Source organism: Aotus nancymaae, unplaced genomic scaffold, assembly GCF_030222135.1.
Source record: "Aotus nancymaae isolate 86718 unplaced genomic scaffold, 86718_ANA_hifiasm-v0.15.2.pri h1tg000028l, whole genome shotgun sequence".
NCBI classification, from domain to species: domain Eukaryota; kingdom Metazoa; phylum Chordata; class Mammalia; order Primates; family Aotidae; genus Aotus; species Aotus nancymaae.
Window position 1 is genome coordinate 4,518,840 of NW_026988441.1, and position 16,118 is coordinate 4,534,957.

At 52.9% G+C, this 16,118-nt stretch overlaps 2 protein-coding genes and 1 long non-coding RNA gene across 3 annotated transcripts; 2 read left to right on the top strand and 1 right to left on the bottom strand.

Annotated features, from left to right (window-relative positions):
- Nucleotides 1–292: 292 nt before the first annotated feature.
- KLK10 (kallikrein related peptidase 10) lies at nt 293–4,283 on the top strand. Its single transcript, XM_012461710.2, has 5 exons — nt 293–380; nt 1,732–1,912; nt 2,851–3,125; nt 3,492–3,625; nt 4,092–4,283. Exons 1-5 carry the CDS (start codon nt 293–295, stop codon nt 4,242–4,244), a joined length of 831 nt encoding a protein of 276 aa, XP_012317133.2. The 3' UTR covers nt 4,245–4,283.
- LOC135276728 (uncharacterized) lies at nt 1,832–6,084 on the bottom strand. Its single transcript, XR_010344227.1, has 3 exons — nt 4,051–6,084; nt 2,882–2,965; nt 1,832–2,558 (listed from the first exon to the last, which is right to left on the bottom strand). It is a non-coding gene; the product is annotated as an uncharacterized LOC135276728 (long non-coding RNA).
- A 1,270-nt stretch (nt 6,085–7,354) lies between these two features.
- On the top strand, nt 7,355–14,995 carry KLK9 (kallikrein related peptidase 9). Its single transcript, XM_064380767.1, has 6 exons — nt 7,355–7,389; nt 9,144–9,226; nt 9,440–9,596; nt 11,702–11,967; nt 14,270–14,406; nt 14,846–14,995. Exons 1-6 carry the CDS (start codon nt 7,355–7,357, stop codon nt 14,993–14,995), a joined length of 828 nt encoding a protein of 275 aa, XP_064236837.1.
- Nucleotides 14,996–16,118: the final 1,123 nt, after the last annotated feature.

The window sequence follows — 16,118 nt, forward strand, 5'->3', positions numbered from 1 at the left end:
ACGCGTGAAGGAGGAGGAAACCCCGGGGGCGGCGTGGCTGCAGCCGGGGAAGCCGGGGCGCGGAGAGCGCTCCCCTCCGGCACAGGGAGGACGGGAAGGTGCAGCGAGGGGCATCATTAGGTTAATTGCGCTCATTACGGCCGTTTCAGTCCAAGAATCTCCCGTCTGCCTGCCCCTGCAAGTCAAAAGGGTGCTCGCGGGCTGGGGTGGCTCAGGCTGCGCGCATGGGCACAGTGAGGTGGGGGGGTCTCTAACCTAACCCCCAACACACACACCTCAGCAGATCTTGGCCATGAGACAGCCGCTCCTCCAGCTCTCCGCCGCCTCTGGGGCCAGGACGCTGGCGAAGCTGCTGCCGCTGCTGATGACGCAATTCTGGGGTGAGGCGCGGGCGGGAGGAGAGTGTGCTCCGGTCACCAAGCCCCGCGCACCTCTCCTGCCCCGGGACCCCAGCACCCACTCAGCGCTCCAGGCAGGGCCCGCCCCCAAGTCAGCTGGGCCCTTCTTCTGGCTCGGCCCCTGGGTGTCCTGCCCCACTCAGGCCCCGTCCGATTTCTGCCACCCGGATCCTCGCGTTTTCCGCGGACTCCTCACCGCGTTCTTTCTCCTCCTCCAGCCCCATCCCGGCCTCTCCCTTTTACACCATCCTATTTTATCCTAACTCTTGCTTTCCCACTTTTTGCCTTCTCCCTCGCTTTCTCTTTCTTGCTTTCTATTTCTTCTTTCCTTCCTTCTCCCTTTCTTTCCTTCTTTTATATTTTTCTTTCTTTTTTCTTTCCTTTCCTTTCCTTTTTTTTTTTTTTTTTTTTTTTTTGAGAGAGGGTCGTGCTCTGTCGCCAAGGCTGGAGTAGAGTGGCCCAATCAGAGCTCACTGCAGCCTCGACCTCCTGGGCTCAAGCTATTCTCAGACTCCGGAGTAGCTGGGACCACAGGCATGCACCAGCATACCCAGCTTTTTTTTTTTTTTTTTTTTTTTTTTTTTGAGACAGGGTCTACTCTGTAGCCCAGGCTGGAGTGCAGTGGCCCAATTTCAGCTCACTGCAACTTCCACCTCCTGGGCCCAAGCGATCCTCCCACCTCAGCCTATCAGGTAGCTGTGACTACAGGCACACGCCTTCGCGATGGGCCAGAAGTGTGTGTGTGTGTGTGTGTGTGTGAGAGAGAGAGAGAGAGACAGACAGACAGACAGAGAGAGAGAGAGAGAGAATATGTGTCTGTGTGTATACACAGGGTGCTATGTTGCCCAGGCTGGTCTTGAACTCCCGGCCTAAGCAGTCCAACCGCCGCGGCTTCCCAAAGTACTGAGATTACAGGCGTAAACCACTGCACCCCTCCCTTATCCCGATGTTCAATCCCGTTTTGTTATTCCCACCCCTTCTCCTCCCTGAGTTCTATCCCTGCTCCCTTACCTCCCCTCCGCGTTCCATCCCCGCCCCTCTACGGACGGGCTGCGTTCTAGCCAGCTCTCCTGGCGCGCAGCGTTCAGCCCCTGCCCTCCAGACCCACCCTATTCTGTCTCATTACTCGACACCACCCTTTCCCAGCTTCCTTCCACTTTCACGCACTTCTTCTCCCTTTCCCGTCGGTGCACGCGAAACCCCCAACTGTTCCCTACCACCCTTCCGTTCTGGCTGCGCGCCTCGTCGGGAATACAGCCCAGTCCCACAGCCCAGCTGCGACCCCAGCTCCAGCCCCTGCCCTCCATGCTCTGATCTCATCTTCTTTCTCCAGCCGCGGAGGCGGTGCTGCTCCCCCAAAACGACACGCGCTTGGACCCCGAAGCCTACGGCGCCCCATGCGCGCGCGGTTCGCAGCCCTGGCAGGTCTCGCTCTTCAACGGCCTCTCGTTCCACTGCGCGGGCGTCCTGGTGGACCAGAGTTGGGTGCTTACGGCCGCGCACTGCGGGAACAAGTAGGAGGAGATCCCTGAGGACGCCACGGGGGGCTGTGGAGGCGCCCTCCGGGGAGGAGTGGGCAGGGCCGGGGCGCTCGGAACTCCCACGGCTGGAGGCGCAGTCCCTTGTGTCCTTCCTGCAGAAGGGGACACGGGCTTTGCGCTGTGGCCGCCAGGGGGCGGTGTAGTCCTTCTCGGCATTTCTGGGCTGGTCACTCCGGTCCCGCTGATCCTCCTTGAGCTCTAGGAGTAGGTGGTGGCATCCAACAGATAGAAGTCAGGGTCCGGTGTGGTCAGGAATTTAGAACTAAAGGAAAAGGTTCACTTCGTGAGTCCCCATTGAAGGAGAAAGAGTTGGGTATTATCACAGAGAAAATGTGGAGGGCCGGGCGCAGTGGCTCACTCCTGTAATCCCAGCACTTTGTGAGGCCGAGGCAGGTGGATCACCCGAGGTCAGGAGTTCAAGACCAGCGTAGCCAACATGGCGAAACCCCGTCTCAACTAAAAATAGAAAAAACTTAGCTGGGCATGGTGGCGAGCGCCTGTAATCCCAGCTACTTCGAGAGGCTGAGGCAGGAGAATCGCTTGAACCAGGGAGGCAGAGGTTGCAGTGAGCCGAGATTGCATCGTTGCACTTCAGCCTGTGTGACGAGTGAAACTCTGTCTGAAAAAAGAAAACGGAAAGGAAAAGAAAAGCAAAAATGTGGAGTAGACTTACCTAGGAGTCCAGGCCCCCAACCTGTCTCAAAATCCTGCAGCTCCTCAGAGCTCAAACACGTGATTCCTCCTGCCCATGTCCAGGAGCCCAAGTCCGAAGTCCCCTTCTCCCCCAAGCCCCTCTTAGCTCATACCCCTCCTATCTCTGGGTCCTACCCCAACCGTCACCCCACTGCCCATGCCCGCCTTCCCAGTCCCTATGAAGCATTTGCCTTCACATGGCTCTTCCTTCCCCCCAGGCCACTGTGGGCTCGAGTTGGGGATGACCACCTGCTGCTTCTTCAGGGCGAGCAGCTCCGTAGGACGACTCGCTCCGTCGTCCATCCCAAGTACCGCCAGGACTCAGGCCCCATCCTGCCAAGGCGATCAGATGAGCACGACCTCATGTTGCTGAAGCTGGCCAGGCCTGTAGTACCAGGACCCCGAGTTCGGGCCCTGCAGCTTCCCTACCACTGTGCCCAGCCTGGAGACCAGTGCCAGGTGGCTGGTTGGGCCACCACGGCCGCCCGGAGAGGCAAGAGCCAGGGCCCCCAGGCTGGAATCTCAGGAGGAGGGGGCTGGCGGCCTGAACTCCCAGGTCTGAGGAAGGATGGGGTGGGGCCTGGACTCCTGGGTCTCACGGAGGAGGGGCTGAGGGCCTGGATGCCTGGGTCTGTGAGTCGGAGGGAGGAGAGGCTGGGGGCCTGAACCCTTGGGTTTGAGGGAGGAGGGGCTGGGGACCTGGACTCCTGGGCCTAAGTGGGGAGGGGCTGGGGCCTGGATTTTGAGTCTGAAGGAGGAGGGGCTGGGGACTGGGATAGAAACAGTCTTGTATATGGAATCCTGGCTCCCCAAGGATTGGGGGCTGGACCCAGGGATGACTGGCGTATTCTCCCTTTAGTGAAGTACAACAAGGGCTTGAGCTGCTCCAGAGTCACTATCCTGAGCCCTAGAGAGTGTGAGGTCTTCTACCCCGGTGTGGTTACCAATAACATGATATGTGCAGGACTGGACCAGGGCCAGGACCCTTGCCAGGTAGGGTCTAAACAGGGAGCGGCTCTGACTCCTGGGAGGGAGGACGGGGAGGTTATGGGAAAACAGCAGACTCTGTCCCCACTCCCTAACTCCATTCCCACACCCATCCTTGGCCCCAACTCTTCTCCAGTCCTACCCCGCTCCTCATCCCAATCCTCAATCCCATTTCCATCCTCTAGCCGGTCCTAACCCCGTCCCATTCCCATCTCCAAGCCCATCTCCATCTCCTCACCTTCCGTGAGCTACAATCCCAACCACAGTCTCACCGGTCTCCATTCCCACCCCAGCCCAGCCTCCATAACCCGAAGTCCCCTCTGTACCTCCCACCAGCCTCATAATTCCAACTCCACCCCAACCTCAACTTTACCCCAACCAGCCCCTTCCTTCCCCACCACTGCCCCAGATCCCAAAGTGGCAGCTCTCACGGTGGCATATTTATTTGATCTCTCCTTTCTGCCATCCCCAGAGTGACTCGGGAGGCCCCCTGGTCTGTGACGAGATCCTCCAAGGCATCCTCTCCTGGGGTGTTTACCCCTGCGGCTCTGCCCAGCATCCAGCTGTCTACACCCAGATCTGCAAATACATGCCTTGGATCAATAAAGTCATACGCTCCAACTGATCCAGATGCCCAGACTCCATCGTCCATCCTCTTCCTCCCCAGTCGGCTGAACCCTTCCCACTGCCTGCACTGCTCAAACCTCTGCTGCCGTCCACACCTCTTAACATCTCTCCTCTCGCTTGATTCCCCCTGCCCACCCCCGTTCTCTGCCTGCACTGAAGTTGAAGTGCAGAAAAAGGTGGGAAAGGTTTATTCCAGAGAAGCAAGGAAGCTGGTCATGGCCCAGTCTCTGAGAGCAGTTACTGGGGTCGCCCAACCTGGCTTCCTCTGCCTCTCCCTGCTGTGTGACCTTGGGCAAGTCAAGTGCCCTCTCTGAGCCTCGGTTTCCTCATCTGCAAAATGGGAACAATGATGTGCCTACCTCTTAAACATGTTGTGAGGAGACCACGATATAACATGTGTATGTAAATCTTCACGGTGATTATCATGTGAGGCTTAACACAGTGGGTGGTGAGCTCTGACTAAAGGTTACCTGTTGTCATGATCTGACCACATCCCCATGAGAGCGTGTGTGACTCTTTGTCCAGGGAATAAGTGCATAGGGGTAGCCCCAGTCCCAACCCTCCAACCGCATCCTTTAGGGCTGATGGAAGAATAATTTTCCCTACCCTAGTCCCAAGTGCCAGGAAGCACCTTTTAACCACTTCCTTCTCATCTCCCACTGTTTCCCACTTCTGGTTCCACCCAACTCCAGTTCCTCCTTGGCAGGAGCTAGGCTGGCTCTGAGTCATACAGTACCTTCTCTGCCTTCGTGGGGCCGCTGGAACTCAAGGGACCTCACCTTGCTTCCATCCCAGCCTCTAAGACCAGAGGGCCGAGGGGGTGGTGAAGATTGGGGAACTCTTGCCACCCCCATTGCTAAGTTTGTGCCAAGAAACCTCCCTCTGACATTTAGGGGAAAACCTTTGGTTTGTCTGCTATTAACTGGCTGTGAGATTTTTGTCCTGAAAACTTGCGGGGAGGAATTGTCTCTCCCCGAAACTGGGGGAAGGGAGGGGAGTTTATTCACAGAATCCAGGTAAAGCTAATGCAAGTTTGAGTGTTGGCCAGGCGCGGTGCTCATGCCTGTAATCCGAGCACTTTGGGAGGCCAAGGCAGGCAGATTACCTGAGATCAGGAGTTTGAGACCAGTTTGGCCAAAAAAGCAAAACTCTGTCTCTACTAAAAATACAAAAATTAGCTAAGCATGCTGGTGGTCGCTTATAATCCCAGCTACTTGGGAGGCTGAGGCAGGAGAATCACTTGAACCTGGGGGCAGAGGTTGCAGTGACCTGAGATCACGCCACTGCACTCTAGCCTGGATGAAAGAGCAAAACTCCATTATCAAAAAAAAAAACCCACAAAGTTTGAGTGTCTTAGCTTGTCCTGAACTTTGAAGCAGTAACATAAGCCAGCTGAATACAGGCACAACACAGATTTCCCACTAAGCACTGCATTTTTGGTTTGTCCTTTCAGTCAGCAATTTATGGAGCATCTATTACGTGCCAGGCCCAGCACTGGGTGCTGGGGACACATGTAGGGGTGATCACAAGGTCCCTGCCCCTGCAAAGCTTACAGGAGGTTGGTGTACACAGCTCCCTTCCGTGGCCTCTTTCTCCTTCCGCCCCCATTAGCGCACCCAGGAAATGTCAGTCAGGCATATCAGCTGTGTTTGTCATCCAAGGATCAGAAGTGAGGTCAGTGGAAACTTGAAAACTCAATTCATTTTTAAAGGCAACTCATCCGTCCCTTTAGTCACTCTACAATGTCTATCCAGCCACGTCTTATGCCAGGCCTAAAAGATGAATCAGACCAGGCACTACCCTCAAGGAGCTGCTAGTTAGGTTGGGGAGACAGGCCAGCCTTACCTTCCTGTCATTCAGGTCTCCATTCAAAAGTCACCTCCTCCAGGAGGCCTTCCTGAATTGCCCAGGCTAAAGGGGTCCACTTTTGGTCACCCAGTCCCAGTGCTCTGTTTACACCTGTATTAGTGTCTGGCATACAGAAGCCACTCCCATTGCTGCACGAACACATAACACAAACAGATCAGTGTTGTAACAGAAGGAAGGTATGGGGTGCACCATGCCAGGTCCACAGGATCTGCCCAAAGGAGTCAGCGGAGGCTTCTCACATGAGGGGACATTTGTGCAGGGGTTTAAAGGATAAGTAGGAGTTCACCAGGTAGAGAAGGAAATGCTTTTCAATCACTTTGCTGTACGGTTTTGAACAGATTACTTGAATGCTCTCTCTTCCCCAGTTTTCACTCTGTGAAATGGAGACACCTGCTTGATTAGACTCCTGTGAAAATTAAATGAGACAGGCCAAGTGCAGTGGCTCACACCTGTAATCCTAGCACTTTGGGAGGAGGGGGCAGGTGGATTGCTTAAACTTAAGAGTTTAAGATCAGCCTATGGGCAACATAGTGAGACCTAGTCTCTACTAAAAAAAAAAAAAACAAAACCCAGCATGGTGGTGCACACCTTGTATTCCCAGGTACTCAGGAGACTGAGGCAGGAGGATCACTTGAGTCCAGGAGGTTGAGGCTGCAGTGAGCTATGATCATGCCACTGCACTCCAGCCTTGGCAACAGAGACTGTGTCCAAAAACCAAAAAAAAAAAAAAAAAAAAGATAATTAAATGAGATAATATACATGCAAAGTTTACCTAACACCAGGCACTGAGAACATAGTCGGTAAAGGTAGTTATTAAAATGCTCCTTTTTTTAAATTTCAGACAGTCTCACTCTAGGCTAGGCTGGAGTGCAGTGGCATGATCTAGGCTCACTGCAACCTCTGCCTTATGGGTTCAAGCAATTTTCCTGCCTCAGCCTCCGGAGCAGCTGGGATTATAGGTGCCTGCCACCACACCCGGCTAATTTTTTATATTTTTAGTAGAGACAGGGTTTCACCATGTTAGCCAGGCTGGTCTTGAACTTCTGACCTCAAGTGATTTACCCACCTTGGCCCCCCAAAGTGCCGTTGTTACAGGCGTGAGCCACCATGCCTGGCCTAAAATGCTTTTAAAGGCAGTAAGTGTGGCACTTAGCACATAGTGGATACCCAGACCCCGGCCTCAAAGGTTTCCCTGTCTGGAAAGGGAGTGAGACAACTGCAGGCAGGGTGATATTCGCGATGATAAAGGCCCTGCAGCCTTCTGCAGGCGATGGGTAGACATCGAATGCTTACCATGTGCCAGACACTGTTGTGCTTCATGTGTGTAAATTTGCATAATTCCCCCACAACCCTGATTGTTATTGCTACTTAACAGATGGAACAGGTCCGGCATGGTGGCTCACACCTGTATCCCAGCACTTTGGGAGGCTGAGGAAGGCTGATCTCCTGAGGTCAGGAGTTCAAGACCAGCCTGGCTAACATGGTGAAACTCCATCTCTACTAAAAATACAGAAATGAGCTGGGCATGGTGGTGCATGCCTGTAATCCCAACTACTTGGGAGGCTGAGGCAGTAGAATTGCTTGAACCCAGGAAGCGGAGGTTGCAGTGAGCCAAGATTGCACCACTGCACTCCAGCCTGGGTGACAGAGCAAGATTCCATCTTGGAAAAAAAAAAGATGGAGCAACTGAGAGAGGTCTGGTGACTTGCCCAAAGTCACACACCTCATCGCTAATCACACCTAATCATTGAGATTTGCACACAGATGGTTCAGTTCCAGAGTCCATGCTCCAAACCATGGCACCATAGTGAAAGAACATTCAAGGGGAGCCCAGACCCAGCTTCATAACCAGGCCTGTGGGCAGGAGAAAGTGGAAGAAGGGATTATGCATGCTCAGCAGAGGCAAAGATGGACTCTGCCTGAAGATATCCGAGATTTCCTGGAGGAGGGTACATTGAGGTTGGGTGTTGAGGGATGAGTAGGAGTTCACCAGGAAAAGAAGGATATGGAGAAAGACATTCACTCATTCAATGAACATCTCCTGAGGACTTCTGCAAGCCCAGTTCTGCCTGTAATCCGGTGATGCTGGGACAGAGATGAGTCAGACCTGGGCCCAGCCCTCCAGAGGCTGTTCACCTGCTGAGAGGGAATGATGAGGAGAGGGGCAGGGAGGATGGGGTGATGGAAAGGACAATGGGTGTGGGGACAGGGAGATGGATGAAAAAAATATATAGCAAATGTTCTCAGGATTTGGCAAAGATCAGGATGTATTAAGAGAGAGCCTAGGGCACTTGCTTCCTGGTGGGTTGGGCACTTGGGTCCTTGGGTGGTGGAGCTGTGGGGAAGGGGGCAGGTTATGACAAGAGTGGGTTAATCCAGATGGAACCAGATTCCTCAACATTCTAGGAGAGGGCCTTGTCCTTGTGGGAAGAGGCCCAAATCCCCAGGGCAGGGAAGGTTCTGTGAGGTGTGTAGACCTATGCAGCTGCCTGCCTCTCTCCACCTGGGCTTCCCTCAGTCTTTCTCTTGTTCTCTCTCTCCTCCTCCTCCAACTCCTCCTCTTACCTGGGGTCCTTCTGTGTCTCTACCTCTCTTTGTATCTTTTGCTCTTGTGCCTGAGTCCTGACTCTGTCTCCCACCCCTAGCCTACTTTCTGGGCGGTCCCCCCGCACATCCCTCCAGCCTGCCCTGGGAGGTTGGTCTCTGCACACCACACCACTGCTTTACCCAAAATCAACCTGCTCCACCCCAGGACCTTAGTCCTCAAGGATCTTCCCTGTTTTCCAGGACACAAATGATTCTGTATCTTGTAGCCCACGGTGATGAGGAAAGGGGATTCCCACTCTGAAGACCCCAGAGGAGATGCCCACAACCTCTCCACACACCCAGCGCTCCTCCTCCATTCAGTCAAGCTCTGGCCCAGCAAGCCGCCAGCTCCTCCCAAAAGGGGGGTCCTCCCAAGGCCCCTGTCACAGCCCCAGGACTTTCCCCTCCCCCAGGGACATTTCTCAACCCCGATTAATCACAGGGGCCGCCCCATGGAGGAGGAAGGAGATGTCATGGCTTACCATAAAGAAGCACTGGGTGCCAGGTGCATGCTCCAGGATCCAGGTGCCCAGGGGTCATGAAGCTGGGACTCCTTTGTGCTCTGCTCTCTCTGCTGGCAGGTGAGGCTCCCGGGCTGGCTTCCCCTCCATGGCTGTACTACAGTCATCTTGCTCTTCCCTCCCGCCCCAGGCTTCTGCCTTCTGCCATCTAGGCTTCTCAGCATCCTCTCCCAGCCTGCTCTTCACTGACCCCTTTGTCCCTCATCCCCACCCCCAGGGCATGGCTGGGCAGACACCCGGGCCATCGGGGCCGAGGAATGTCGCCCCAACTCCCAGCCTTGGCAGGCCGGCCTCTTCCACCTTACCCGGCTCTTCTGTGGGGCCACCCTCATCAGTGACCGCTGGCTGCTCACAGCTGCCCACTGCCACAAGCCGTGAGTGACCCGGGCTGGCCATGCTGGGGAGGGGCGGGGGCTGGGGGTCAGGGAAGGGTGAGGGGTGCTGTAGGCAGCAAGTGCGGAGCCTCCATGTCTGATACCAAAAGTTCAACTCTTAGAATTACGAAGGGTTGCCTCCCAAATCCTAAAATTCTAGAGTCTGATATCTCATTTGAGGAGTCTAAGATTCGAAACTTAGGTTCTTCAAATCCTAGACTGACCCAAAGAAATCCAGAATCACAGAATCCCAAAATCTTGAATTTATGAAATTCTACAATAGCCTCAGCAAATTATAGAATCATAGATTCGGAGACTATCAGAATCTTAGCAGTCTGGATCAGCACTGCCCAGAGTAATTATGACACCAGCCATGTGCATAAGTTTAAATTTCTGGTGGATGCATTTAAAAAATAAGGAATGAGTATAATTAATTGTAATAGATTTAACTTGACATTCTCAAAAAATTATTTCAACATGCAATCCATTTTTAAATAAGTATGAATGATCCAGTTTACTTTTGGCACTAAGCCTTTGAAGTCTGTCCTATATTTTATACATGTAGCCACATTTCAAGTGTTCAATAGCCATATTGGCTAGTGTGATCCTAGAATCTTAGATTCAGAGCTTTCTAGGTTCATTGAAAATGGAAACTTACAGTCCTAGAATCTTTAATTCACAGTATCCTAGAATATTGAGATTTAGAGAATTCTGGAGTCTTAAACTGTTTGAATCCCAGACTCTTACATTTCTAAAGTTACAGATTTACAGATTTCTAGAATGATGAAATTCTAGTCTTTTTGTCCCAGAATATTAAAATTCTAGGTTCAAGCCTTAGATTTAATTAAGATAATGTTAAAATCCTGGAGTTTTTTGATCCAGGGGAATCTGGAATGTTAGAATCTTGGATTCATAAAAACTCTAAAACTTGAACCTCTGGATTCTAGAATCATGGATAATAGAGTGTCAGTATCTGAGAATTCTAGAATCTTATATTCTGGGCACTCTAATAGTATCCTGGAATCTACCTGATGCAGGAATCCTCTCTCCATTGCCTCTGAAAGGTGACCATCCATACTGTTCCAATTTTCTTCCCTCCAGGAATAAAGCACTGATGCTGGTAAGAGATGCTGTGTGGGAATTTCCCATCATGCATTGCTTCATGATGGGACCTCTTTTAACTTAGGCTTGTACATCAGGCTGGGAGAACAATGTTTAGATTTTAGCTGAAAGTCAGCAGGAGAAATGCAGAGATATGAAGGTGGAAAAGAGTCAAAGGCAGGGGAAGGGTAGGGGGATGAGGGGATGTGGGGGTGAGGACTATCCAGATCCAGAGCCAAGACAACAAGAATAACAGAGAGAGACAGAGAAAGATGTCTCTGGTTCCCCAATCCTGAATTCACAGTCATTAGCCTGCTGCCTAATGTCAGAGGTCAGAGGCTGGGAATGAACTTTTGTTGACCCTGAAAGGATCCCAACTGTCTAGGGCATGGATCAGAAGTGGAACAAGTGGGCTAGAACTGTAGTGAGGGCTCAAGGTTAGACATCAGAAAGACGTGCATTGAAGGGTGAAGGATATGATGGTCAGGGAAAGCTAAGGCCATAGATGACCCCCAATTTGGGGATTTTCCATATCCCATCCCCTTTCATACCCATGCACACATACACACACACACCACTCAGACATACAGAGCCACTCCCACAGAAGCCACCAGACCTGTGGGGGCAGGGGTGGGGCTGTTGTTCTGTGGTAGGTGGGGCCCCCCCAGTGCCTACACCGTTCCTGGGGACGCAAGTCACCACCAAGGCTCCAGGGGAGTAGGGAAGAAGGTGGCTCACTCAGCCTGGAACTAGGAGGGGGTGCTTTGTGGGGAGAGCTACAAAGACAGAGGCACACAAAACATCAGAGTGGGGAGCAGGGACCCAGAGGAGGTGTGCGCCTTGCTTAAAATCACAGCACCCTGGGCCAGACATAGATGATGGGGGCCCAGAGAGGGTGTGTGGTTTGCAAAGGGTCACACAGCACCCTGATGAACAGGAAAAGAGGGCTGGGCTGAAAGGACCCTTCCCTTCCCCCGGCTTGACCTCTGAGGCCTGTCCAGCAGGTATCTGTGGGTCCGCCTTGGAGAGCACCACCTCTGGAAATGGGAGGGTCTGGAGCAGCTGTTCCGCGTCACGGACTTCTTCCCTCACCCTGGCTTCAACAAGGACCTCAGCGCCAATGACCACAATGATGACATCATGCTGATCCGTCTGCCCAGGCAGGCACGTCTGAGTCCTGCTGTGCAGCCCCTCAACCTCAGCCAGACCTGTGTCTCCCCAGGCATGCAGTGTCTCATCTCAGGCTGGGGGGCCGTGACCAGCCCCAAGGGTATGACCTGGCCCAGAACTCTCTCTGAAACCTCATGCTGGCATCTGGCTCCCTCACCCCTCTGTCTCTGGCTTTTCATCTCTATCTTCTGCCTTTCTCTCTCCTCTCTCTCTCTCTGTAAGTCTATCTGCCAATTGATATATTTCATCAGATCTAAGATGCTTGAATTTTTCAGATGTACCATTATTTTATGAACTGCTAATAATAAGAAGAAAGATCTCATTGATGATATAACATCATTTTTCTGGAAGACACATTCTAATTTCAGAGTTTTTGTTTGTTTGTTTCGGAGATAGGGTCTTGCGTTGTTGCCCAGGCTGAAGTGCAACAGTGTGATCACGGCTCAATACAGCTTTAAACTCCTGGGCTCAAGCCATCCTCTCACTTCAACCTCCCAAGTAGCTGAGACTACAGGCATGTGCCACCACACCCAACACTGGCTAATTTTTTTTAATTTTTAGCAGAGATGAGGTCTTGCTATGTTGTCCAGGCTGTTCTTGAACTCCTGGCCTCCCACAGTGCTGGAATAACAGGTGCGATCCACTGTGCCTGGCCCAGAGATGTTTAAATGTGAAAATACGTTCATCTTAGAATGGAAATAAGGCCACGTCTCTCAGAGTCATGATTCACTGACCTATTGGGTCAGTGGATTGAAAAAGCAGTCTGAATTTGTTGCTGCCAATATCTAAAACCTGGAAGATTTTATACAAAAGCCACGTTTCTGGATTCACTTGAAAAAGTCTGAAGAACTCACATTCCCAAAATAGCAAGCACTGGGCTGAGTCAATGGAAGCTGCCCCCTTCAGCCAAGATAAGTTCTCTGGTCCACTCCAATGGACCCCAATGGCTCCTGTCTCCCTGCACAGCCCCCGTCCCCGATTTCTGTTTATCAATTCTGTTTATCATGGCCCTTGATGCATCTGAGTCTGCATCCATGTCTTATATAGAAGCACATATGTATTATATATCCATCTCCACAACTACACTGACATATCTACTATCCACGCTGTATCTGGCATCTCTATGTCTCTGTCTCCACCAGTGACCATCTTCCTGTAAATCTCCTCCCCTTTATCTCACTGCCTTCCTTCCACCCCTTGAGATCTCTGGGTCTGTCTCTATTTCTTTATTGCCTCTTTGGAGAATCTCTTTCCCCTTTAGAGGTCTCCATCTCCCTTCATGGCCTCTATTTCTCTTATTTCTCTATGTGAATTACAGATGCATCTCCTCTTGTCTCTTGGATCTCTGCATGCATCTTTCTGTTTCTCTTTGCTGGGAACAAATGCTCAGTGCCACAGAGAAGAATCAGCACTGAGACAAAGGATCTCTCAGCAAGGCAAGTTTACTTTCTGCAGAAAGCGTGCTGCTCACGATGGAGCAATGGCGAGAGCACACTGGATAAAGGAAGGAAGGAGTTTTTATTTCCAATGCAGGTCATCCCTGCTACTGTGTCCTATCTCCATTGGCTGGAGTTGGACCACACAATCTAAGCTGAAACCGGCTGGCTAATTTGAAAAGTGCAGGAATGTGGTTATACCCGTGGAGAGTGCAGTTTTGGGGGAAGGAGCCGTTGTGACAGGAGGGGTAATCTATAGAGTGGGTAGCAGATGTGGAATGTGGTCTCTATAGACAAGGACTGGTGGGGAGTTTGTTTACCAGGGCAGGAAATACAGAGAGTAAGGAAGTCTGGCCTTGAAAACAGGGAACAAAGAGCAAGGATGCTGAGCAAGTTAATCTTTTGAAGAGGAACTCTTTTTATATCTAACACTCTTCCTCTCTTCTTCTTCTTATATTATTATTACTATGTTTTTGAGATGGAGTCTCCCTCTGTCCCCCAGGCTGGAGTACAGTGATGCAGTCTCAGCTCACTGCAACCTCCGTCTCCTGGGTTCAGGCAATTCTTGTGCCTCAGCCTCCTGAGTAGCTGGGATTACAGGCTCCTGCCATCATGCCTGGCTAATTTTTATATTTTTCCTAAAGATGGGGTTTCACTGTGTTGGCTGGGCTGGTTTTGAACTCCTGACCTCAAGTGATCTGCCGGCCTCAGCCTCCCAAAGTGCTGGGATTAGAGGCATGAGCCACCATATCCAGCCAGCCTCTCTCTTTTCCTGTCCCTCTTCCTTCCTCCTTGTCTTCATTTGTTTCTCCTGCATGCTATGACTGTCTGTCACTGTCTCTTGTCTCTATCTTTGAGGGTCTTAAATGTGGCTCCATGGGTCCTTTGGGAAAGCTGCAGAGAGGACTCAGGGCGGTGGGGTGCTGAGAGACAGTTTCAGATCCTTGACAGTCTCTTTCCCGACAGCACTGTTTCCAGTCACACTGCAGTGTGCCAATATCAGCATCCTGGAGAACAAACTCTGTCACTGGGCATACCCCGGCCACATCTCGGACAGCATGCTCTGTGCGGGCCTGTGGGAGGGGGGCAGAGGTTCCTGCCAGGTGAGACCTTACTCTGGGGAAAATAAGCCTGTCCTGCCAAGTTTCCTAGGTCTTAGGGAAGGAGAGGCATGGGCTCCCAGCCTTCGTGGATCAAAATGAGGAGCCTGGGACACCTGGTGCCTGGGAGCGGATAGGACCAGGGCCTGGACTCCTGAGTGTAAAAGATGAGAGGTCTGGAGGTCCAGACTTCTGGATCTACAAGAGGAATGGGCTGGGTGTCCGGAGTCTGAGACCTGGGGGAGGAGGAGGTTATGTCCTGCGGGGAGGTGGGGGCTCTGAGCTTTTACTCCTGGGTCTGAGGGAAGAGAGGCTGGAGATGGAGGCTCTAGGGTATTGGAGGAGGAAGGGGCTGGGGCCTTTTTGGGAAGGAGAAAGTGGCCCGTGTAATTGTGATGAACAGAGGGGCCTAACAGTTCCTCTGCCCTTCTTTCGCATACAGGGTGACTCTGGGGGCCCCCTGGTTTGCAATGGAACCTTGGCAGGTGTGGTGTCCGGGGGTGGTGAGCCCTGCTCCAGACCCCGGCGCCCCGCAGTCTACACCAGCGTATGCCACTACTTTGACTGGATCCAAGAAACCATGGAGAACTGACCCATCGCGCCTCGGGGGCACCTTGGAAAACCAAGAAAGGCCGAAGGGCACAGGGTAGGGGGTTCCCGAAGGGTTCCAGCCTCAATGGTGCCCGCCCTTGACCTCCAGCTGCCCTGAGACTCCCCTCTGGACACTGAGACCCCGCCCTTGAGGCTCCGCTTCCTCACAAGGTCAACCAAGACACAGTCGCGCCCCCTCAGAACGGAGCAGGGACACGCCTTTCAGAGCCCGGTTCTACCACCGACAACTGTCACTTCTCTCTTGGAACAGCACAGCCTGCGGCTCCGCCCCAAGGAATCACTTACACAAAACAGCTCCGCCCCTCGGAACTTTGCCCAATGGGACTTCCTCTCGGGACTCCACCCCTTGTGGCCCCGCCTCCTTCACCAGAGATCCCGCCCCGCCCCGTGATGTCAGGGGCGCAGTACCTGCGCCCACGTGGAGCTCGGGCTCCGCCCCTCGTGGCCCGGCCGCGCGTGTCCTGGGTTTGAATCCTGGCGGGGACCTGAGGGGAAACTGAGGGAGGGTCTCGATACCTTTAGAGCCAATGGATGATTTTACAGTAAACGTGAAACCTCACCTTCTTTCTGCCCGAGCTGTGAGCTGAGTGGAGGGCAATGGGTGGGCAGTAAAGGAACCGCTACCGCGTTGCAACACCTCTTTCCCCCTAGTAAGTCCTGCCTAAGTCTCTCTCCATCAGCCCTACTGCAGCAAGCCTCCTTCCTTGGGTTGGTCCTGCCGCCTCCAGGCGAAGGGGAAACCAGGTCACGGTGCCTCCCAAACCTGCCCTCCCAGATCCCGGACCTCTCAGGGGGCAGCGGGCGGGGCCCGATCCACCCTCAGGTGTCTGACCCAAGAAGACCTACCTTTCTTCCGTTCCGGGTTACTGGCAGCAGCCCCCTCCTCCCACAAAAGATCAGGCTCCAAGCCTCTCCTTTTACAAGTACTTAGAATTTAGCCCCCCACCCCCTCCTCCTTCACACCCAGGAATCCAGGCCCCCAGCCCCTTCTCCCTCAGACCTAAAAGCCCAGGTCCCAGGTCCCAGCTCCTCCTCCCTTAGATTTAGGAGTCCAGGCCCCAGCCTCTCCTCCCTCAGACCCAGGAATCCAGGCTCCCAGCCTC

Bases quoted from the DNA above. Each gene is read 5' to 3' on its own strand.
- KLK9 (XM_064380767.1), top strand. From the start codon at position 7,355: ATGATAAAGGCCCTGCAGCCTTCTGCAGGCGATGG. The intron at 9,227-9,439 runs GTGCCCAGGGGT...CCCCACCCCCAG, and splicing joins GTGCATGCTCCAGGATCCAG to GGCATGGCTGGGCAGACACC. The intron at 11,968-14,269 runs GTATGACCTGGC...CTTTCCCGACAG, and splicing joins GGCCGTGACCAGCCCCAAGG to CACTGTTTCCAGTCACACTG.
- KLK10 (XM_012461710.2), top strand. From the start codon at position 293: ATGAGACAGCCGCTCCTCCAGCTCTCCGCCGCCTCTGGGGCCAGGACG. The intron at 3,126-3,491 runs GCAAGAGCCAGG...TTCTCCCTTTAG, and splicing joins CACCACGGCCGCCCGGAGAG to TGAAGTACAACAAGGGCTTG. The intron at 3,626-4,091 runs GTAGGGTCTAAA...TGCCATCCCCAG, and splicing joins AGGGCCAGGACCCTTGCCAG to AGTGACTCGGGAGGCCCCCT.